At 36.1% G+C, this 25,468-nt stretch overlaps 2 protein-coding genes across 4 annotated transcripts in view; one reads left to right on the plus strand and one right to left on the minus strand.

Annotated features, from left to right (window-relative positions):
* Positions 1–15,984, minus strand: part of LOC127868683 (zinc finger SWIM domain-containing protein 8-like) — a 55,596-nt gene extending 39,612 nt beyond the window's left edge. The window contains 1 exon segment of the mRNA XM_052410624.1: positions 15,505–15,984. Coding sequence (XP_052266584.1) covers positions 15,505–15,685 — 181 coding nt within the window. The 5' untranslated portion in view covers positions 15,686–15,984.
* Positions 15,985–22,144: 6,160 nt separating this feature from the next.
* LOC127868716 (40S ribosomal protein S14) overlaps positions 22,145–25,468 on the plus strand; it is a 138,690-nt gene continuing 135,366 nt past the window's right edge. For all 3 annotated transcript variants that reach the window (XM_052410722.1, XM_052410721.1, XM_052410724.1), the window contains exon 1: positions 22,145–22,232. The gene's annotated coding sequence lies outside the window, so the exon portion shown is untranslated. The remainder of the gene's footprint in view (positions 22,233–25,468) is intronic.

Here is a 25,468-nt window from a genome sequence, read left to right on the forward strand (position 1 = left end):
AGTAGATTTTAATGAGAAGTTATTGTTTTTACAAATAAACATAGTATAATGATAGAAATAATAAAAGTTGTGCAATGAACATGTTTTGTTTTTGAAGAACTTAAAGTCGATATTGTTCGCATAAACTTCTCCCTGATTTTCCAAACTTCTCCCTGTTTCAAAAAAAAAGGAGAAGTCACATCTTCCTATTTTTACGGCCTAGGGTAGTCTCTGTTAAAACATATGGTAAAACTTTCAATTTAAAGTGAAAAAAAGCTTTGTGATTTTTTTATAGATAACAATTAATTTTTTTTTAAACAGCAATTTAAAATACTATTAGTCTTAATGTTCACACAAAATAAAAATATGAATTGACAATGACAAAAAAAAAACACAAGTAAACTCTTTCTGTTAACTCATGATAAAAATACTAATTGACAATGAAAACAAGAAACCTTCGGAAAAGGGTGATGCTCCCCAAAGTTTTTTTTGTCACAATATTGCACTATATATTTAGATAAAAGGAAACGTCTAGTAGTTGGGGGGACAAGAATTGTACTATATGTACAGTTAATGGAAAATTTCAAAGGGCCATAACTCTGTGAAAAATCATCCAACCAGAACCGGCTGATAATATGCACATCTCCTCTTGGTAGTGAAGCTTCCCATAAAGTTTAACTGAATTCCGGTCAATAATTGCTGAGAAATAGCCCGGACAAAAATTATGCACAGACGGATTGACACACGGACAGACAGACGAAGTGGCGACTATTTGCTCCCCCCCAAAAAAATTTGGGGGAGCATAAAAACATCACAGCAAGTTAAACAAGTACTCTTAATGTTTACACAAAATAAAAACTTGTATGGCCTACGTCACGAAAAGGGTGCAATATTTTACTGGTTCTAAGAATCGCACTTTAATTTTGTTACTTAACCAGCAAAGAGAGCAAGTGCCACTGGTTGGTAAAATCTGTTTTATTTTAAAGCTCAACAAACAATCAAAGTAAAATAAACACAAGAAACCGTCGGAGACGGGTGATGCTCCCCAAAGTTTTTTTTTGTCACAATATTGCACAATATATTCAGATAAAAGGAAACGTCTTGAGGGCACAATAGTTGGGGGGACAAGAATATTTTTATATAAAATTTCAAAGGGCCATAACTCTGTAAAACAAGATGTGTTTGTGAAACACAATGTCCCCCTATATGATGTTTGACATTGTAGGATGACCTTGACCTTGTGAAGGATGACCTTGACCTTGACCTTTCACCACTCAAAATGTGCAGCTCCATGAGATACACATGCATGTCAAATATCAAGTTGCTATCTTCAATATTGCAAAAGTATTCATAAAATAAGCGATTTGGACCACATATATTTGACCTCTGACCTTGAAGGATGACCTTGACCTTGACCTTTCACCACTCAAAATGTGCAGCTGCATGAGATGCACATGCATGCCAAATATCAAGTTGCTATCTTCAATATTGCAAAAGTATTCATAAAATGAGCGATTTTGGCCACATATAATTGACCTCTGACCTTTAAGGATGACCTTGACCTTTCACCACTCAAAATGTGCAGCTCCATGAGATACACATGCATGCCAAATATCAAGTTGCTATCTTCAATATTGCAAAAGTATTCATAAAATGAGCGATTTTTGCCACATATATTTGACCTCTGACCTTGAAGGATGACCTTGACCTTGACCTTTCACCACTCAAAATGTGCAGCTTCATGAGATACACATGCATGCCAAATATGAAGTTGCTATCTTCAATATAGCAAAAGTTATTGCAAAATGTTAAAGTTGGCGCAAACAGACAGACAGACCAACAGACAGACAGGGCAAAAACAATATGTCCCCCAGTACTATAGTGGGGGACATAAAAATCATCCGACCAGAACCTGCTGAATATATGCACATCTTCTCTTGGTAGTGAAGCTTCCCATAAAGTTTCATTGGATTTCGGTCATAAGTTGCTGAGAAATAGCCCGGACAAGAATTGTACTTAATGTACAGTTAATGGAAAATTTCAAAGGGCAATAACTCTGTGAAAAATCATCCGACCAGAACTCGCTGATAATATGCACATCTCCTCTTGGTAGTAAAGCTTCCCATAAAGTTTCATTGAATTCCGGTCATTAGTTGCTGAGAAATAGCCCGGACAAGAATTGCACTATATTTACAGTTAATGGAAAATTTCAAAGGGCCATAACTCTCTGAAAAATCATCCGACCAGAACCCACTGATAATATGCACATCTCCTCTTGGTAGTGAAGCTTCCCATAAAGTTTCATTGAATTTCGGTCATTAATTGCTGAGAAATAGCCCGGACCAGAATTGCACTATATGTACAGTTAATGGAAAATTTCAAAAGGCCATAACTCTGTAAAAAAATCATCCGACCAAAACCTGCTGATAAAATGCACATCTCCTCTTGGTAGTAAAGCTTCCCATAAAGTTTCATTGAATTCCGTTTATTAGTTGCTGAGAAATAGCCCGGACAAAAATTGTGCACGGACGGACACACAGACACACGGAAGGACGGACGGACAGACGTAGCGGCGACTATAGTAATGCTCCCCCAAAAAATTTTTGGGGAAGCATTATAAATCATTTTATTTTTTCAGTTTCTTTTTGCCTAATTTCGTTATCATTTTAACCAATACAATCTTTTACATTTTTTTTTAAAACACAAGGACCGACAGATCCTGGAATAATACCAGAACTAAGCAAAATTTATCAGAAATGTCTGAGGTTCAACTTCTTTTCCATGGGTTAATCTATGTCCATTGTGTTTTATCATTACAAAGCTATAAAAGGCAACATCCTTAATCACCACACAAGTAGTATATGTTTGAATCAAGTTTAGTTAAGGAAACACTATAAAAATATTTTGCTTTGTTTGCAGTTTAGTTTATACTTATTAATGTGTTTCTGCAATAGCTATATGATTTTTTTGAGTTGTACATGTAACTTTTTGAAAGGCACATTCTCAAAACACGGCATTCATCATTAAATAAATGATAATCAAAATCAAGAAAACATAAACTTGAAATCTAGAGGCATTGCTGCCATGTGAGAAACTTATTGAGTCATCATTTTCATAGAGTTCAAAGTTCAAGATAATACTACAGGACAAAGAGCAGCGAGTCATATTCTATCAAATTACATGCTTGAATGCCCTATAGGTCATTAGCCTTTTGAAGCTCTGATGATGTAAATCACCTAACTAACGATTGTTTACTGTGTTATGACTTATCAAAATGAAGTTGAAAACAAAAGATAAAAGATGAGTGTACACTGACAACATGTATTTATCGATCAAAACAAGATTACTAAAAAGATTACTACGTCTAAACAAGAATATCATTAAAACTGAAAAATTCTCCCCAATACCGAATTTTGACAATTGATATATTGATTGTAAGCATGGGAACATGAAAACCGAATAACTCCCTATAAGCTTAACAGACCAGAACAGTGTGCTTGACCCCTTTGTAAGGAAGCTGGCTAAAAAATGCAATTGAAATTGGGTAATTAGTTCTAAACATTTTGCACAGCAAAAAATGTCCTTCTTGTATATGAATGATCAACACATTCCCAACAAATAATTGTAATGGAACAACCTGACAATAAGCTCATGTCCATACTTTATGTATACTGCATAAGTTTCATCACATTAGGATCAGTACATGTAGTTCCTGATATCTCACGTGGAAACAACAAATTTCTTTAGAAATGTAACATAACTGAAGCAAAATGACCTGACAATTAACGTTATATCACACTATAGGTAGGCTGCATATACAGTTTCTTCATATTTGGGCATTTCCTGCTGACACCTAGTACTAGAGAGAGACAGATAGAGATGTAAGACCAACATCAACAAGGGCTGTTACAACAAGCCTGTTTGTAAAAACATGCATGCCCCCATATGGGCTGTAAATTGTAGTGGCAGCCATTGTGTGAATATGTTTTTTGTCACTGTGACCTTGACCTTTGACCTAGTGACCTGAAAATCAATAGGGGTCATCTGCCAGTCGTGATCAATGTACCTATGAAGTTTTACGATCCTAGGCCTAATTATTCTTGAGTTATCATCAGGAAACCATTTTACTATTTTGAGTCAATGTCACCTTGACCTTTGACCTAGTGACCTGAAAATTAATAGGGGTCATCTGCCAGTCATGATCAATGTACCTATGAAGTTTCATGATCCTAGGTGTAAGCATTCTTGAGTTATCATCCGGAAACCATTTTACTATTTAGAGTCACAGTGACCTTGACCCTTGACCTAGTGACCTGAAAATCAATGGGGGTCATCTTCCACTTGTGATCAATGTTCCTATGAAGTTTCATGATCCTTGGCGTAAGCATTCTTGAGTTATCATCCGGAAACCATTTTACTGTTTTGAGTCACTGTGACCTTGACCTTTGACCTAGTGACCTGAAAATCAATAGGGGTCATCTGCCACTCGTGATCAATGTTCCTATGAAGTTTCATGATCCTAGGCGTAAGCATTCTTGAGTTATCATCCGGAAACCATTTTACTGTTTTGAGTCACTGTGACATTGACCTTTGACCTAGTGACCTGAAAATCAATAGGGGTCATCTGCCAGTCTTGGTCAATGTACCTATGAAGTTTCATGATCCTAGGCGTAAGCATTCTTGAGTTATCATCCGAAAACCATTTTACTGTTTCGAGTCACTGTGACCTTGACCTTTGACCTAGTGATCTGAAAATCAATAGGGGTCATCTGCCAGTCATGATCAATGTTCCTATGAGGTTTCTTGATCCTAGGCGTAAGCATTCTTGAGTTACATGTATCATCCAGAAACCATTTTACTATTTCGTGTAACTGTGACCTTGACCTTTGACCTAGTGACCTGAAAATCTATAGGGGTCATCTGCCAGTCATGATCAATGTACCTATGAAGTTTCATGATCCTAGGCGTAAGCATTCTTGAGTTATCATCCGGAAACCATTTTACTATGTCAAGTCACTGTGACCTTGACCTTTGACCTAGTGACCTGAAAATCAATAGGGGTCATCTGACAGTCATGATTAATGCACCTATGAAGTTTCATGATCCTAGGCCTAAGCGTTCTTGAGTTATCATCCGGAAGCCATCTGGTGGACAGACCGACCGACAGACCGACATGTGCAAAACAATATACCCCTTCTTCTTCGAAGGGGGGCATAAAATGATACAATGTAGATATATTTATCTGAGAAACTCAAAGTTTCACACCTTTTCAAACTCAGTTACATGTACATCAAAATTATAATTCTGACAGGAGACAAAGAAGCCATTACCTACGTTTATGTTGGTGCATATTAAGTACACTTTTTGCAGCAAATTATTAATGTAAGCTTTGTACTTCAAAAATGTTGATTGAGTATTCAGTACAACAGGTCTCCATGACTTCAAGATTTGCATCAAATTTTCTTTGACTCTGTGTCAAACCATTCAGAAAGCTTACAATTTACATTTGCATTAATTGTTATTAATTTACAGATAAGTCTTGGGGAAAAATGAAAAACACTCTGTCACTCAAAACAGTGTTTGAAAGACCTACGTGTATTGGAAGACATGATTATATATCCAACATCAGTCATTGGCATTCATTTGTTTCAAGGTCAAAGTGTTTCCATTACTGATGATGATCTAAGAAATACCCACAGCTGGTCAATATTAGTTCATCAATTGAAAACATTAACATATACGACTTCTCACACAGCTGTGTCATATCAACATTACAAGCTGTCCTAAATATTTCAGAGTGCAATAACCTTTTAATTGGAGACACTGCAGTTGACATACCAGTTATTGAAAATGAGGTCATTAACCCATATCATACAAAAGCCATCTACTACATATTAACAACAAATATTACTGTCTTACAAATACATGTATGTTTAACTCTTCAAAAGAGTTTACAGGCATTTGTAGAAGTGTTTGTTATGAAGCCTTATTCGTATGAAGTTACATAAAAGTACCTGTCTTTTTAGTTTTCACAAAAATAATGGTACTTTCATTTGGCCTTCATTTTCAGAATTTCAGACAAATTTCTGCCATGCCAATTTCACTATAATATGAGGACCCCACGAAAAATCACATATTAATATCAAACAATATTTAGTCCATTTCAAAATACAATAAAACATGCATGCCCCCCATATGGACTGTCAGTTGTAGTGGCAGCCATTGTGTGAATAAGTTTTTTGTCACTGTGACCTTGACCTTTGACCTAATGAAAGTTATCATCCGAACACCATTGTACTATTTTGAGTCACTGTGACCTTGACCTTTGACCTAGTGACCTGAAAATCAATAGGGGTCATCTGCCAGTAATAATCAATGATCCTATGAAGTTTCATGATCCTAGGCGTAAGCATTCTTAAGTTATCATCCGGAAACCATTTTACTATTTCGAGTCACTGTGACCTTGACCTTGTGACCTAACAAGAGCTGTCAGAGGACAGCCCGCTCGACTATTCGAGTGCTTGACAGTATAACGTAAGCCATCATGGGGAAATTGTTCATATTCAATAATGTATAAGACGATCTTTCAAAAATAAAAAAAATGAAAAAATAAAAAAATAAAACATTTGGGGGGGGGGGGGGTAGGGGGGGGTAGGGAGGGGGGAAGGGGGGGTGAGAGGGGGTATAATGTGGGGTGGGGTATTTTATTAGATGTTTAAAAAAATTGGGGGGGGGGGGGGTAGGGGGGAGTAAGAGGTGGGTATAATGTGGGGTGTGTGGCAATTTATTAGATGTTTAAAAATAAATTGGGTGGGGGTTGGGGGGGTAGGGGGTGTGGGGTGAGAGGGGGGTATAATGTGGGGTGTGGTAATTATAAGATGTTTTAAAAAAAAATAATTGGGGGGGGGGGTGGGGGGTTAGGGGGGGGTGAGAGGGGGGTATAATGTGGGGTGGGGTAATTATTAGGTGTTAACAAAAAATATCTTTTTTTTGGGGGGGGGGTGTAGGAGTGAAGGGGGGGGGTATACTGTGGGGCAGGGACTACCCTACGGGCGAATTTGAGCGATAATTTCGCTATTACGCCCGTGAATTCGCCCCTACGAGCCCAGAGAAGCGAAGATAAAGTCGTCAGATTTTTTGAGTAAACAAGACCGGAAAAGCAAAAATCAAGCTGCCCGATTATTTTTGCTAAGGCGTGCTACCACCCGCAGGCGATGAGCAAGTTTATTGTTTGTTGTTTATCTAACGGTGACACAATTTACCCCCAGCATGGATCGTTAATTGACTGTGACAAAGCAGTCCCCTTAATATTGGTTGCTATAACAAAACACTCGTGCCTCTTCGTGCGTGCCGCAAGTTGTCAACTGATTACGTGATAATTGATTGACCATCCGATTATTGCAGGTTTTTGGCAGACAGCACAGTTAAAGAAAGTCGGCAAAAATGATTCAAGAAAAACAAACTTGATCAAAGGTCTATAAATTGCGTAGATCCACTATAAAGTCCAGCGAGTTTTGTCAGTTTGTTAATCCACCGAAAATTACCAGTAACACCCATCTTATATAAACTGGAATCACAGTTCATTTTTTTATACTTTAAGTCATAATACTACACATAAATATTGAGAAAACACATTTCCTCGATTGATATAAATTATCCGAGTAGAATTAAATTGCTATGTCATGACCATCAACATTGCAAATGGCAGACGAATTGTAACATTACACCCGCGTTCAATTCAAAGCTGGCAATTCACATTACAAGTAATGGTGATTCAATAATGAAGAAAGCATTAACTGGATTTAACAAACATTTGATAAGGTTTGTTAAACCAGATAGCAACAAGGAAAATTTTGATTATTAAAGTAAACAGGTAAGGCATTCTTAAGTGAACATATTTCGGACATGTAAAGTATTCGGATACAGTAATAGATATACATGTACTAGATGTTCCATGCATTAAGATTGTGTTTTGTTACAAAAGCAGTCATAGGGATGATGATAATATAATGATGATAAATATGTGATGAAAAGGTGCTACCGGTACAAATTATTAGATACTTTAATGTATTATGATGAAAAAGATTTTAGTGAGAATTTATTGTTTTTACAAATAAACATAGTATAATGATAGAAATAATAAAAGTTGTAAAATAAACACGCTTTGTTTTTGATATTGTTTGCACAAACGTCTCCCTGATTTTCCAAACTTCTCCCTGTTTCAGAACAAAGGAGAAGTCACTTCTCCCTATTTTTAAGGCCTATGGTAGTCCCTGTGGGGTGTGGTAATTTATTAGATGTTTAAAAAAAAAATGGGTGTGTGTGGGGGGGGGGGGTTGGGGGAGTGGGGGGTGAGAGGGGGGTTTAATGTGGGGTGGGGTAATTTATTAATGTTTAAAAAAAATAATTTGGGGGTGGGGGGGGGGGTAGGGGGAGTGAGAGGGGGGTATAATGTGGGGTGGGGTAATTTATTAGATGTTTAAAAATATTATTTTTTTTTTGGGGGGGGGGGGGGCGGTGGGGAGGGGTAGGGGGGGTGAGAGTATAATGTTGGGTGTGGTAATTTATTGGATGATGTTTAAAAAAAATTGGGGGGATGAGGTTGGGGGGGGGAGGGATTCTGGTAGGGGCGTGGGGTATTGTTTGGGTGGAATCTATTGTGGTATTCTGGTAAGTGTTGTTTTGTCAAAATAATAATAAAATGTGATCATAAAAAATAACAAATGATCTCACACTGACATGAACAAATATCCTCTATTTATTAAACATGAAATTTAAACTTATTGCATTTGTTTCCCCTGTATATAAGAAAGATATAATAGTGTATTACCTCCCCTGTCCTGCTTATATTTATATTAATCAACAAAATTAAACATTAACACAATATTTAATATACAAAATATACAAAAAATCTCATATTCTGATAATATTTTTACTGATCCACTTTATTTTACTCAAATGATGATGTTTCAGTGGACTAATAATTATAGATTTAGGATTACAGACCAGTTGCTTCAGTTATATTGTTCAGAGTTCGCCCTGTTGGCCGCGTATGCATTCTTGAGTTATCATCCAAAAACCATTTTACTATTTCGGGTCACAGTGACCTTGACCTTTGACCTAGTGACCTCAAAATCAATAGGGGTCATCTGCGAGTCATGATCAATGTACCTATGAAGTTTCATGATCCTAGGCCCAAGCGTTCTTGAGTTATCATCCGGAAACCACCTGGTGGACGGACCGACCGACAGACTGACCGACAGACTGACCATGTGCAAAGCAATATACCCCCTCTTCTTCAAAGGGGGGCATAAATATGTCTGAAACTAAAAGATATGGGATTTTAAGCAGCACTTTAACAAATGTGCGATGTGGTTGCAGTCAACCAATAATAATGAGGTCATGTACATTGAATTTTAAATCAGATCATGAACTTGTTGAGCTTATCATACCAAACTGCTTTGAAATATTTCTTTTTTGCTAATAACACATAACTTTTATAGTTGTAATTTGGAGGCAAAAGCTATGAAAACCCCTTATAAATAAGTGAATATGACTATCAAATCAGCAGTTTTACAGATTTACAGTAATCTTATGATGTAAACATGTTTTTTTAACATCCTGAAACTCCAAAACCAGTTTAAAGGGACCTTTTCACAGATTTTGGCAGATATTGAAGTTTGACATTAAATGCTTTATATTGATAAGTGTAAACATTGGATCTAAAAAGCTCCAGTAAACAAGAAATGTGTTTGTCAGAAACACTATGTCCCCTTCTGCGCCGCTTTGATTTAGTTTTTTTTACCTTTGACCTTGACGGATGACCTTGACCTTTTACCACTCAAAATGTGCAGCTCCATGAGATACACATGCATGCCAAATATGAAGTTGCTATCTTCAATATAGCAAGTTATTGCAAAATGTTAAAGTTGGCGCAAACAGACCAACAGACAGGGCAAAACAATATGTCCCCAACTATAGTGGTGGGGGACATAAAAAACTAGAATAAAATTAAATAAAGAAATCAAAGCTCTGAAGGCACTGAAGTTGTTCGCTGTTGTCCTTGATTAGCTTGTGCACATTGCACAGGCTAATCAGTGTGCACAGGCTAATCTTTTTTGACATGCATTAAGCCCCATTTTCCCTAAAAGCAGCCACCATGTACAGATTTCAATGATAAACACTAGACTGGCCAATGTTGACTTACAAGCTGGTAAATACACCCACTGCAGTAGTATAGCAGATGCTCCTAAGCATTCGTCGTCTGCAGTGCAGACAGGCAGCGGTAATCGTTCCTAGCATAGTGAGTTCTTAGCGTAGCTAAGCTAGCTAAGCACATACTGATTTGCAAAACATGCTCTGTAAATTTAGTCGGCCGCTAACGCAACTAAAAACAAGATGTGTTTGTGAAACACTATGTCCCCCATATATTTGACCTTTTAACTTGAAGGATGATATGGATCTTTTACCACTCAAAATGTGCAGCTCCATGAAATACACATGCAAGCCAAATATCAAGATGCTATCTGCAATATTGCAAAAGCTATGACCAATGTTTAAGTTTGACGCAACATATATTTGACCTTTGACCTTGAAGGATGACCTTGACCTTTCACCACTCAAAATGTGCAGCTCCATGAGATACACATGCATGCCAAATATCAAGTTGCTATCTTCAATATAAATAAATAAATATCAATAACAAATAAAAATAACAAAAAAATAAAGGGAGATAATTAAAAAACTACGTCCGAAAGAGTTATGGTTCATGTTCACTGCACTTCTCCTAGTTGCCATCTGTTTATATTTCTAGTTTCAAGTAAATCCCTTAAAGATATTGAGAGTTAAAAAAAAATACTAGGAAATTAAACGAAGGGAGATCATTCCAAAACTAAGGTAGATAGAGTAATGGTTCTTAGCAACTGCACTTCTCCTACTTGCCATCTGTTTACATTTCAAGTTTCAAGTAAATCCCTTCAGTAGATCAAGAATTATGCTCCGGACAAAAAAATAAGTTGAAATTAAATAAAGGGAGATAATTCCAAAACTAAGGTAGATAAAGTTATGGTTCTTAGTCACTGCACTTCTCCTACTTGCCATCTGTTTATATTTTAAGTTTCAAGTAAATCCCTTCAGTAGATTTAGAGATATGCTCCGGACAAAAATTTACTTTGAAATTATATAAAAGGGGAGATAATTCAAAAACTAAGGTAGATAGAGTTATGGTTCTTAGTCACTGCACTTCTCCTAATTGCCATCTGTTTATATTTCAAGTTTCAATTTAATCCCTTCATTAGATTTAGAGATATGCTCAGGACAAAAAATTTCTTTGAAATTATATAAAAGCAGAGATAATTCCAAAACTAAGGTAGATAAAGTTATGGTTCTTAGTCACTGCACTTCTCCTACTTGCCATCTGTTTATATTTTAAGTTTCAAGTAAATCCCTTCAGTAGATTTAGAGATATGCTCCGGACAAAAATTTACTTTGAAATTATATAAAAGGGGAGATAATTCAAAAACTAAGGTAGATAGAGTTATGGTTCTTAGTCACTGCACTTCTCCTAATTGCCATCTGGTTATATTTCAAGTTTCAAGTAAATCCCTTCATTAGATTTAGAGATATGCTCCGGACAAAAATTTACTTTGAAATTATATAAAAGCGGAGATTATTCAAAAACTAAGGCAGATAGAGTTATGGTTCTTGGTCACTGCACTTCTCCTAGTTGTTGAAGTTTAAAGTAAATCCATTGAATAGATTTGGAGTTATGCTCTGGACAAATTTTCGGACGGAAGGACAGACGGACAGATGGACGGAGACTACTACTATATCCTCTCCGAATTTTTTTTCAGCAGGGATAAAAATACACAGTGTTCGAAATTACACTAGTATGATAGCCCGGGGCTAGTTGATCTTGTTATGGGCTACTAAATTTCCCTAGGAACTAGCCCGATCGGGCTAGTGATTTTTCCAACTTTTGAAAATAAAAAATGCTCAAAAATATTATTTTATCCATTTTTTTTACCATATCTGGCTTTTATTTAGCGTTGTATTGCGTTTCCTCACCTTCCCAATTATGTTGACATGAAGAGAGTTTGAATGACGATTTTTTTTGACACCATGCATTGAAAATGCAGATCTACCCAGCCACATGGTCTATATTGAAATGCACGCTTTCCATGCGTGGTACTAAACTCTGTCAGCAACAATTACGCGTTCTTATTAAATCACGAGTTTTACATGGCATTATGTATAGTGAATGGTGCAGATGCGTATGAAAGGACATAAAAATATTATCACGTGGCTGTAGAAAAATTGTGTAATTCAGTTCTATAAACTGACATGATGAAATATACTTGTACTGAAATCAAATTGCTACCGCAAACAATTTGTTGTGGGTATTGTTTTCACAAATTACTCGCCACAAGTAATTAAAGGAACAATTGTTATTTAAGTAATTGTTTAGGGTGAAAAAGGTGTGATGATGATAACCGACACCATCTTTCATGTACAGTTTAATTACCGATGGATATTACATAAATTTTAAAATTGTGATTCCTTTTAAATCAATCTGCGATAAACGCCAACTTCAAGTCTAACGTCAATCAAAAATAAAAATCGCCAGATTACCCGGTCCTTATACGTATTCTCGTTACCGATTGGACGCTGAACAGCTCAGTTTGGCGACTGGAAAGTTACCAGAGCATTTCTTGTGTTGCAATTGTGTCAGCATACATGGCTGTGTAATGTGACTTTATTATTTGATACTTTAATATCTCTTATCAGTGGGTAATCTATAACCTCATGTCGCTTTAATGGCCATTAAGCGCGGAGCGCGGTTAACAGAATGAATGACCAGATTAACTGTTGTGATTTGTTCGTCCCGTGCATAAGAAAACGGATGCGGATTATAGGACGTCCATGTGACTTCCACCATTTGTAAAAAGGACGTACAACTGCCGGTTTGGGACTTAATTTACGCCTGGACGTCCATTAACGGAAGCGCTGGGACATATATAAAGACTTTGCACGCAATATTGGATACTACCGGTATAACAAATTTTAGACAAGTGGCTAGTGGACCTTTTCTTATTTCTGTCATTTTAACACTGTGAAACTACCAAAACAGAAATTAGCTGTGACACATGACAGCAGACTAAAAATGAATACATGTGACAATTAAAACTAAATTGTAATACTTTATGTCCATCATTTGCTGGGTCCAGACTGAGCAGTTCGGAATAGTAAAATTTGGTTCGGGCTATGAAAAATTCCATCTGGTAGCCCGAACTGGCTAGTGGTTTCAAATTTGATATTCGCACACTGCACAATATTTGAATCTCTACAAAAATTATTTGTTTATTTTATTATATATCCTCCAATTAATGTGGATCTATTGGTTGGAGAAACAAGTAAAAATAATTTCTCTATGAACGCAAACAATTCAGCAATAAACGATTCACCTTCAAAGGTTTATTAAATTCCCGTTAAATCCATGTCAAAATTGTTTACTTACAGCGTGTTTAACAACGCAAAGCCAATAATTCCATACACACCTGCAGTAACGTCCACTATGGGAATTGTTTACCTGGTAAGGAGACATCACATCCAAAAAGGGAGAGTACTCACAGGGCCCTCTTTTGGCCGTTTTTGGGGCCGAAATTTGACCCCATTCCCCCCTTAAGATAGTATACTTTTTTCCACTATTTCAGCTAAAAATTCCCCCCTTTTTTACTTTTATACCTATGTTGCCAGCTGGTATAGTGCTATTTACCTTTGATTAAATATATTTTATGTAAATTACATTAAAATACGTCATTTTTAAGTGTTTAATGGTTGGTGGAAAGATCTTCTTAAATTCCCCTTTTAACGCAAAACGACGGGAAATTCCCCCCCCCCCTTTCAGGGCCCCGACGCCAATCCCCCAAAGTGAAGCAAGGGCCCTGACTCAATTACAATAGGTCAACAAAACTTCAAAAAAATCGATTCACTGAACACATTCATTCAAACTGAAACGAAATTAAACTTTGTTATAATTTCTTTTTACAATTTATCAAGCTTCTGTTTTATCAGTAATTCTGCATTTCAGCAAAATGGACACATATTCATTATTTATTCAAATAAATTCCAGCAAATGTGTTACTATTAAAAGATTTGTTTCATGCAATGTTTTCTGAGTATCAGGAAAAGTGAAAGCATTTTCTTTAAAAAAAAGCAAATACATGAAAGTGTTTGTTTACACTAGCGCAGGGGTCAGAAGTTTAATGAAGAGGACCAAACAAATTAAGATTATTTCTGTTGGAGTTAGTTCTGGCTAACATAAGTTTAAATGTCGCTTTTTATGTTTGACTGGCGTGACAGGTCTGTCAATACTATATAAACTGTTTGCTGAAGTTTCTTTAGCTATGTTGGAGAAAGATTTTGAAATGGAATTATACTTGTTTTTTCCTCATTTTCATCGTGTCTGTATTTATTTTCAAGCGTAGTAATGTAAGTAAAACAAAATACTCGGAGCGCCTGCATGTGACTCAGGGATGGAAATTAGTGGTTGCCCGTGAGCCCGGGGCCAGTATATTTTGGCCTGGGCAACTCAAAATCAAAAGTTAGTAGTCCGGCTGGGCAACTTGCTTTTTAAGCTTGAAACAATTCAGTGCATTTTACTCCTATAAATATGAGGTGATTTACATCGACAGATTACGTCTTATTATTTGGACTAAGTGCATTTAAACATTTAATGAAATTGGCGACTGTGAGTTAATAATTAGTTTAATCAAATTCATTTATCAAAGCCAATAAAATTATTTAACTCAGACTTATATTAGGACATAATACACATAAAGTTTGATAACTTAAGCGATGTTGTTGTTTACTTATCTTTTATTTTATTTAAAGAATTCTTATATACACACGACCCTACATGTACATCGTACTGGGCTCATAAGTCCTTACCTGGGCAACCAAAATACTAAAGATGGTTGCCTGTGTGGGCAACCAATTGTAAAACGTTAGTTTCCATCCCTGGACTGACATCATCATGTACGTCTCGTTCTTTATGTAAACAAAGTGATCAAAATTTGGAGACGCTCGATACAAGGGAATAGTAAGATAAAGGACAATAGATAAAGGATAAATAGATTTGTACAACATATTAAGCCTATCCAAATAATTGTGTATGCTACGAAGCAATTATATGCATAAATTATCTCAAGGCAATTGGACAGATATCTTATCTTCAAATATTGGTCCTCCATTAAATGGTAATTATGGTGTAATGTATTTCCTCCATGTAGCACCTGATTTACTCTATTTAAAGTTATATAAATAATATCAGATATCTTTAGTTTATGTGGCATTTTTCTTTCAATGTTTGGGTCAGTATGGTGAATGCATCCAGGGCAAACAGTTTATTTGTTTAAGTTTGTTAAGGATATAAACAAACAGATTTATTTAGTTTGAATACAAATTCAATTTCTGAAAAAAGGGACACTAATAAATTGGCATATATGATTGTAAACTGATTGATACCTTGAGTTTTGCTGAATGGAGGACTTGCTTGTCCAGCATTTTGACGTTTCCATCCACGCCAGTTTTGATTCAAGCTCTCTGTTTCACTCAACCAGGAACACATAGACTCCTCCTCGAACCGGTCGCTGTCATCAAAGGAAAACCGATCCCCATCGTTGTCCCAATCGAACATGAAATCCATTGCTTTCAATCAGAAGGTTTTTCGTGTATCAATCTGTCGAAATTTTGTCGGAGCAGACGTTCAATTTTGACATAAAAAATTAGCTTACATTCTGTTAATTTCCTTAATTGTGCCTATCAGTTTCGTCAGAAAAAGTTCAATGCTCCATCGAGATGGAATATCTGTCTTAAAGACATCGCTTAAAAAGCTAACATGTTGCAAAAATTATGGCCTTTGTTGAAAATTCATGTCGATCTGTGACAACAATAACAAAACCTACTCGCTTATTTCCGTAACATTCCGCCCACGTCCGTATTTATCAGCAGGTGCACGCAAGTAGCACACAGAAACACCTAAACAAATAAAGGTATATTTAAGGGAGCTATGCGAGTTCTGGATCTATGCCGGGGAAGATAACTTTTTTGATAATCGTTATACCCACAAGTGATAAGCTGACTGAAATATTCACGGAGTAAAGGGCATTTTCCCTGCAAAGTTCACGGACCTTGGTACCATAATTCAATAAAACGTATGAAAAACATTCTTACCGTTCTTCGTTCTTGCCGTTACATTATGCACCATAACTAAGTGTCCAGTGCCGTTTGAAACCTTTGTTTACATGCAGTTCAACTGGCCGATATTTTAAACACACGAGTGATTTATTTGGCCCAACACGAAGGTGTGTCTTTACTCCTGAAGATTTCATTCATAAATCAGGTCTGTTCGCTGACGAGTAGGTCACGCGGGTTGTGTGTCGTGTTATTTCTTAAAATTTGGCCCAGCATTTTCACAAAATAATACAAGATATGTACATTTCCAGAAAGAAAACTCATTTCTCCGTTGAATAAAACCAAGTTCATGGAAATCGCTACACAATTGATGAAGTTATGGCTGTTCAAAGTGATGCACTTTGTTTTCGGGTGATTTTGAGTTGAATACCTTGGTATATATTTATATATTTGATAGTTATTTTTTTTCCAGAAAAGGTGATTTTTCGTTATAATTTGATTATTTTTCATTCCAAATGATGTTTTTACTATTTAATATCATGGCCAAACGCTATCCACCTGTGGTTATTCCCTCTCTTTGTTATTATAAGTGTACTGATTTCCTTACGGGATATCAGTGCTTACATTTAATAACCTCAAGTCTTATTCTTTATTTCAAAGTTTTATTAAGGCCGGATGCTCATCTTTTCATATAATTGAGCTTTCAATATAGAGGAATGATATGATTTTTTTCTACCGTATCAATGCCATACTGTGGTATTTATCTTTTTAATTGTTGGTAATTCTAAACAGTTTTAATGCGCTTTGTATCTTTTTATATACACGATGTTGATACTCTATGCAATTGTGTCTATCTAGAAAGTAAGTGTAAAACCTCTCTAGAGGTTATGTTATCTGTTGTAAAGTAACCTCTATTGAAATAAAATTTGCTTGACTCGAACTGTGCAGCTGAAGGTTCACTTTGTGTAAATAAAGCCAATTGACAGAATGTTGATTTATAGTCAAATTTGCATAACAAACGTCATTAATTTTTATATTGCACAACTCTACACTAATAATTCAGTGTCGTATTCAACGTCACACAGACAAGTAAACGAAAACAAACAGCAAGGTAAATTGGAAGATCTTCTGGAATTAACTTTTTGATAATTTGGCGATTTTATAAATGCATTGTGATGATAAATTAAATAGCATAAAGTGTGTGTGGCTTTTTACATGTTTATTGCATTTATTCCGGTGTCTGTATTGATATATTATGACGTAATATATCATATACTGATTTATTATTATCAGGCGATGCATATATTAAATCTTCTGGTATTTTATGCCATATCCACAGCTAGCAATCTGTATGGGTTCCTATCGGTCCCACATGCATATCAACATATTTGCCCATATGGGAAAACAAGACTGGGAGTGCAAATCGTGGTTCCTATGCGTTACATTTGGGAAGCATAATATACATGCAATATGGGACTCAAGTGCGTCACACATGGATAGCCCATATACGCTCTATTTTGGTAAAGCATGTATAATTTTCTATTGATCAATCTCTCTGTATGCCTCCTCTTCGGCCATATGATTCTAGCACTTAAATTTTCTTACTGTTTGGCCCATTGGTACACTATCTCGATTTTTTTAAACACAACATGTAACTTTTATTTGTCAAGGCTCTTAAAATATTAGTTTAACAACATGATTGTTTAATCAAGAGTTGTAAACCTCAATGTCCCAGACGAGATGTTGACCCTTCCGAAAGGTGTGCTTTTTAACATTCAGTGTTTCGGTAAACGGTCAAGTGCTCATGTTTTTGGAGTGCCATTATTCCTATTTATTTTTATAACAGAAGTGTCCTTTGTTGATATAGGAATGTTAATTATAATCCATTATTTACTGACAATTATCACGACCGCTAATCACGGGCGCCACCTCTCTTTTTGCGATGCATTAATACATGAACCAATGCTATTTTCGCGGTGGCGCTAAGGACCGGGTGTTTTGAAATTTCACGGATAATGCTTCAGGGTGAGTGGTTTTTCTTTTTCCAACATATTTCACATTATTTTAAAAATCGGACAATGTAGTGCGATTCAGCGAAGATTAATTAATCCACAACTGTACAGAAACATATAGTTACAACCCATTTCGAAACGTGAGGCTCTTTATATATAAAGTTGTGGCATGGTGACGTTTTTGAAAGCAAAACAGGCATACAGAGAAGGCTCTTGGCTGTATTGATGCTTGATAATCAAACTACTCAAACCCGTTTCATAAAAAAGCGAAAAAATCGGGAAGAGGACAATTACAACGAGCGAGGCATGGTATAGGGGAGATAACCCTGGGTTATGGTTAGGTTAGGGTTAGGGTTAGGGTCGGGTTAGGGTTAAGGTATGGGTTAAGGCTAACCCTAACCCAAACCCGACCCATAACCCTAACGCTAACCCTTACCCTAACCATCTACCCCCCATGCGCATTACAATACCATGCCTCGCTCGTTGTCGTTGTCCGCTTCCCGAAAAAATCGGATATGTTAATGATAAACAAACATATTATTTATAACGAAAACAAACGTACACAAACATTTAATATGAACTTGTTTTGCTTAGACTTTCTAGTTTAAGCGAACACGTACGAAATTATCCCCCATTTTTATCTTCCCCGGTAAATGTTTCTCGTAAAACACCTCTAAGAGTAACCATTGTATGCGTATAATCAAAGTTAAATGATTTTTTATATTTAATTGTGGTAAATATGCAATGATTTTATTATTTAACATAGTTGATATCGTTTATTTTTGTATTTGATTTTGCTTCAATTTACGTTATCTGGATAAAGATTTTGAGTAGCATATAAACACATGAACCACGATGTGAAAGTGAAAGTAAATTATGTGGTCATAGCATTATGACGTCATCTAAAAATACTTCTTAAGTTGATATTATTTTAGCAAATTTAAATAGCTGTTATAAACGATTTATTTTCAAAGATAACCATTTTCTTAATTCTATTCGTTACAGGAATGAGAAGTGTATATGACATTTTAACAAAATATCATAGTTACTTTCCGACATTTACATATAGTCGCAATTTACATCGTGCTGGATTGAAATGCATAATATAACGATATATTTCCTCATGCCTTGAAACAAAACAGATAATGTACGTGTAATAAAATCGTGCTTAAGCGATCTTATTCAATTAACCAATATGGACGTTTTTAGTATGTGTTTATTTTAACATGTTGATGACTAGATGTTTGGTTCATATTAAAACTCTCGTTGCTGTTCAAAACTCTATATCAACACTGAGAGACATTAATTTATTGTGGTTTACTTTTATGTACTATGTTAACTATGCATGTTAGAGAGAGTAATGTGGCTAGTAGTGTATCTTTTTATAAGCCCATGCAAAAACATTGCAGATTTTGTTTGGGTCATTCTCAACATTTTTTTCGGTGTCGAGAAAGGTTAACATGTTTTATTTAGCCGACCAAATACACAATCACTAGTCATTGTGATTTAGATGTAGGGGTTTCATTTCAGATTTGCATATTATTAGTATGATAATAATAAGGTACAGTAGATATGTATTTCTGTTTAAACACACACGCACACATACTGGAAGTGAAAAAATCAACAAATTAACCAATTGATTACAGACTAAATTTTATCAGAGGACTGAATATTTTGTTTCCTAATCTAGTTCATACTTAATAAATAAAGCTATTTGCAAATATAGATGCCCACACATTCCGCTTTACACAAGACACTTAACAATTACGTTCTTGACAGGGCTGCACAAGTTGAAGAAAATAATCATAACTTCACATTCATCGAACAGCACCTCTATGTCAGTGAAACTGAATAGTAACCTGAAACTGAAGTTTATATTATATTGAATGACATTATATAGAATATATTCTATAGTTACCAAGCCACTAACATGTTTAAAATTCAACAGAATAACTTAGAAAAAAAACGGTTTGTTGTTTAGTTTAAAAATGCGTTTAGATAATTTTATACATGACCCGCAATAACTTATATGCAAAGCATTCTTTTTAATTTTTAAACTTTAAAAACTGTTGAATGACACAAAAGATGGAAACTATTTGCTGTCGGAAAATGTTATTCTAAAATGAACACTGATTTTTTTTTTTGTAAATTATGTTTTATTATCGTTATTAACTTTTCGCCTGAATTGTCTGCAAATATCTACTTCGTATGTCGCTGCCGTCAAGCTTGACAATTACGCGACGGATGGTGAGAAGATAAAGAAAAAAGTGAGACGATAGTAAAGTGAGAAGAGATTGATAGTTAAAAGTCAGAAAAACAGTAAAGATGCGTCCCCAGCTATGGTGCATTCCTCTCCCTCATGCCCCTACGGCTACGGTTACCGCAAAAAAGATTGAACCTTAACCGGCACAGCCATGAGAGGTCATTGGGAGTTACTTTATAGCTGGCGCTGATGACTTGATTAGAAGTTTAATAGTGATAGACCCTGCTTGAAAGATACCAAGTCAGAGGATTCGGCTACTGAGACTGGCAAGCTGTTCTATGTAGGTATAATTGCGGGAAAAACGCTATTCTAGTAGTAGCTAGGAAGTTGATATAGAGATAGGCAAGAACTTGATGGAATGGTTTGACTGGTCCTTCTTAAGTCTTAGGAAAGGTGTTTTGTTGCAGAGGTGTCTGTAATGTCACTCGTATATGCTGCAAGATGATGGAGCACAGCAACGTCATGGAACACATGGACAGAAACAACATCTTTACCGTCTCCGAACATGGTTTCAGAAGGCGGCGGAGTTGCAAAACACAACTCCTAACTCTGTCAGACGAAATACTGAAGCCCCCCCCCCCCCCCCGACAAAGGTTAACAACACGACCTAGTCATCCTTGACTTCAGTAAAGCGTTTGACAAGGTCAGGACCTCCACCAGCATCTTTTGACAAAACTACAAAACTATGATACATGCGGTCAGACGTTAGAATGGACTCGAGCCTTCCTGACCGACAGAACGCAGAGATTTGTGGTAGATGGAAAGTCGGATCCTGCCCCAGTAGTTAGTGGAGTTCCTCAGGGGAGACAGCTTTGACCGATCCTCTTCCTTGCCTTCATTATTGACATTCCTCTAAGACTTTCATCCAAGATAAGAGACTTTTTTCAGACGACTGTGGTCTACAGACAAATAGACTATGATAGTGACTTTGAACATTTCAAGGAAGACCTCCATCGGGTGTCGCAATGGGAGAGCCTCTGGTGAATGTTTTTCCACCCTGAGAAGTGCAGCATCCTGAGATTATCGGTATATAAAAGACGATCACCAATACTGCACAACTACACCCTCAAATAGCATACTCTCGCAAGTGAAAAAACACATCAAAGTACCTCGGGAAGGAACTGACGAATGACATGTCTCGGAAACCTCACATCCAGAATGGTACACTTGGATACCTCCGCAGGTATCTAAGGATAAGCAACGAGAATGTAAATAGTGCTGCCTACTTTTCCACTGTTCGTCAACGTCTGGAATATTGTAGAACGGTTTGGAATCCATGTAAGAATGACCAAATTCATTGTCCTGGAGATGGTCCAGAGAAGGGCTGCCAGGTATGTGACGAACCGCAAACACCTGCAGCGTCACATTCATGATGGAACACCTACAGTGAGAAACCCTGGAATTGCGAAGGACCAAGACCCAGCTGACGATTATATACAAATCTACAATGACCTTATATAAAATACATTTCGTGAGGGCACACTTGCATAACTTTTTAGTGAATTTAGTGTATTGTTTTATGCTTATAAAATGTGTTGGTATGATCATTTCCATAAATGGAAAGTACTTGAATTGATATGCCTGTGCTCACAAATTAAGAAATAATGCGAAAATATAGTGACTCAGTCGTTAATCTGGTTCCCAGCTTCTATTGTATACAAAGGGGCAGATAATCCAGACTACACAGTCGTAAAATTAAGTTGCTTTGAGAATTTTGGTGAGTTTATGTTCTTAGTTTAACTCTAACATAACTTCCTTTTGTCAACATCCTTCGAGAAATTCAGGTGGATACTGATAATATTTCGTGAATCCATGCAATCCTATTATATCAGTTATATTTATTTACAATGTCATTGTAATCCGCATAGCCCAGTTATTGCTAAGATCGTCCGTATCAATATGTTTCCTGGAGCAGGAACTGAAAAGAATATATCCATCTTTGATTTGTCACACAATTTCGCTAAAATTAACTAACATAAGAATCTGCCTTTTCTAACGTTGACATTGCATTTCATTATCAATGCAGTTTATTTACATGGTGCGCATATATTGATATATTAGTTTTAATAATATTCGGTTCAAGTTAAGGTCAGGTCAAGTAATATTTATTTATATAAAGTCGGGTATATAAGAACATTTTAAAAGGGCCTTTTCACAGATTTTGGCATATTTTGAAGTTTGTCATGAAATGCTTTATATTGATAAATGTAAACATAAAATTTTTAAAGCTCCAGTAAAAGATCAAAAATAAAATTTAAAAAAGGAAAAAAAGTAGCCCATAGCAGGGCTCGAACCAGTGAACCCTGGAATCCTGAAGTAAAAACGCATTAGCCAACTTAGTCAATATAAATTGCCGCCTAAGAGTCTTTTGATGATTTTTGCTTTGGCAGACTCTTGGCGTCAATAGTCTACTCTATCTTTTTAATAGCGAGAGTTTTCCTTCTTTGTCTATATTGATGCGCAAGGAATTTGGTGCGCAACATTCAAGCCCCGATATCAGACAGTTAATATCAACGGATTGCAATTATATTTACATACCTGTCAGGGTTTTTTTTTACTAAGAAAGTGACGCCGATATTCGGCGTCTTCCCCTACCAGAATTTTTCCCCTTAAAATACAATTTCCCCACCAAAAATATCATTTTTCACCATAATATAATATTTTCTCTCAAAGAAATGTAAATTTTTCCTTGGGGCATTCGACAATTATCCAATTTGCACCATGTACAACGAATTCGCGCTCTCTCTCTCCAGACGAACACACAACATCTGGGAATCCCAGTTATTCTAAATATAGCTCTTAAATAACGTCATGTAAACTGGGCAACTAATCGTAATAATCATGTGACTATTTTACTGGATACCGGTCTTGCGCGAGAAGGGTGTTTCGTCAATTTATTACCGGAAACCAGTCGAATTTTCATCCGGGCTATGTGCAAGCCGAGGTATAAACGTGAAAACAGAAAAAAATGTCTCACAATTAGCGTTTTTACACCAGGGTTCGCACAGGGCTTGAAAAGTGCTTGAAAACGAGTCCTAGGCTTGAAAAGCCCTTGAACAAAGGTTGGCCTTGAAAAAGTGCTAGAAAAGTACTTATTTCATGTAAAAAAAGCCTTGAAAATTGTTATTTTGTTCAAAATTACTTTTATCATCGCCATAAACTTAAATCGTTCTTAAGGAAAATATTACGAAAATTTATCATAAATTCCTTCGCGCAAAAAATGTGTACCAAAATATAAGTTTCGTACACTATTGGGTACGAAACATTAAGTGTACACGTCACAGATTATGTGTACTACGTCAGAGGTTCGCCATTGTGATCAATTTTCGCGAGTAAAAATTCAGCGATGGGGAAGTGTCGTTTCCAACCAGAGTGGTTAACTGAATATTCGACCTGGCGCTACTTTCTGGTCATAAACACCGATGATATGCAGAAAAATGCTTAAATAATTACAACTTATACGATACGTCAACATTCTTTAAACATGAATATTCATGGCGCTATTTTCTGGTCATAAACAAGTGGTCAAAATGACGTTTATCGTTATGTTTTGCGCGAAACTTATGAATGTTCCTTGGAACAGAAAACAAATGACATTTGAAAAGCACATTGTTGGGTCTATATAAAGACCATTGGTGTCGGGGGGAATGGGTGAAAGCGCTTTGAAAAGCCACGATAAAGGGGAAACCCACAAAGAAAACATGAAATTGAGAAGCAAACAGGGGTCCTGCATTGTGCTTTTTGGTGAAACAGGAAGGTGCTATTGTTAAAACTGTGCAATCTAAAACAGACATTAACAACAACAACCCTGTGAAATACAAAATGTTATAGTAACTGACTTCTGTTTAAATGAAATGAACTAGTCTGTTTGATGTGAGCATATAAAGAGACAGTGTGTTTGTTTGTAATAACTTTAAAAAGTAAATACATATGTGAGACTCATTGAGTTAAGGATGGATAACATTTATGTGTATGTAATAATTAGAAATAACACAAGTGATTTATTGTGAAATTAGTTTAATGTGTTAGAGCAAATAAATGATATATACTGTGTTAATCTGGCTTGAAAATGCATTTTTTAAAGGAAACTAACATACGGTTCTCGGCCTTGAAAATGAAAATTTGGCCTTAAAAAGTCCTTGAAAAGTGCTTGAATTTAGGTTTGAGATTTTTGTTTGAACCATGTACACAAACAAAATAAAACATTCGAACTCGGAAGATACTGAACGCATCCAGGCATTTTTTAAGAAAGAATCATCGAAAACCCTTATAACCCAGCAGGATTCCGAGGTAATCAACATCGAACATTGTGAAAGTGAAAGTAGACAATCGGCAGCTGCCGCTCCTTTCCCTTCCAATACTGTAGCAAATCAAGATCGTCAACCCATTCATCATCATGAAATTGAAATCACAAAATTGACATCGTCCCCCGGCCCCAGTACAAAAATATAGTTGAAAACATTTCCCATTATTAGATCTACACCTGCAACTTTATTAAGGACTTTGACTTTAATACCTGTTAAATGTGTTTAAGAACAAAAAGGACAGAGACAAGTCTCTTTTGATGAGTTATAGACATTGAAATGAACAGTTTTTATTTTTTCCCCTAATATCTCTCTTTCGCACTCTTTTTTTCCCCTTTCACCCAGCGTCCAGCGTCTTCCCCTTTCTCTAAAAAAAACCCCTGCCTGTGTAGATATTCATTTCTCAATAATGTTCCGTAAGAATTATGTAATGACTTTCAATTTTGCACGCCTGACCAATTTAAATCAACACACTACTCACATTTTCAATTCCAATCGCTGTGCCCGCTGTATATGGCAGGTAGATTTTAATCGATAACGCAGCCTATTACACCGTAATGCCTTCTTCTGATTGGTTGATATTTAAATATTCATAACATGGCGAGAGGTCAGTGATTGTATTGCGATTTAAGCAGAAGTTTAACTGAAACAAATTATGCCTTTTAACTTCAATTCGACGCTATATGAGGTAAAAATGGACTAATTAACTAAAACTT

This window comes from Dreissena polymorpha, chromosome 2 (assembly GCF_020536995.1).
Source record: "Dreissena polymorpha isolate Duluth1 chromosome 2, UMN_Dpol_1.0, whole genome shotgun sequence".
NCBI lineage: Eukaryota > Metazoa > Mollusca > Bivalvia > Myida > Dreissenidae > Dreissena > Dreissena polymorpha.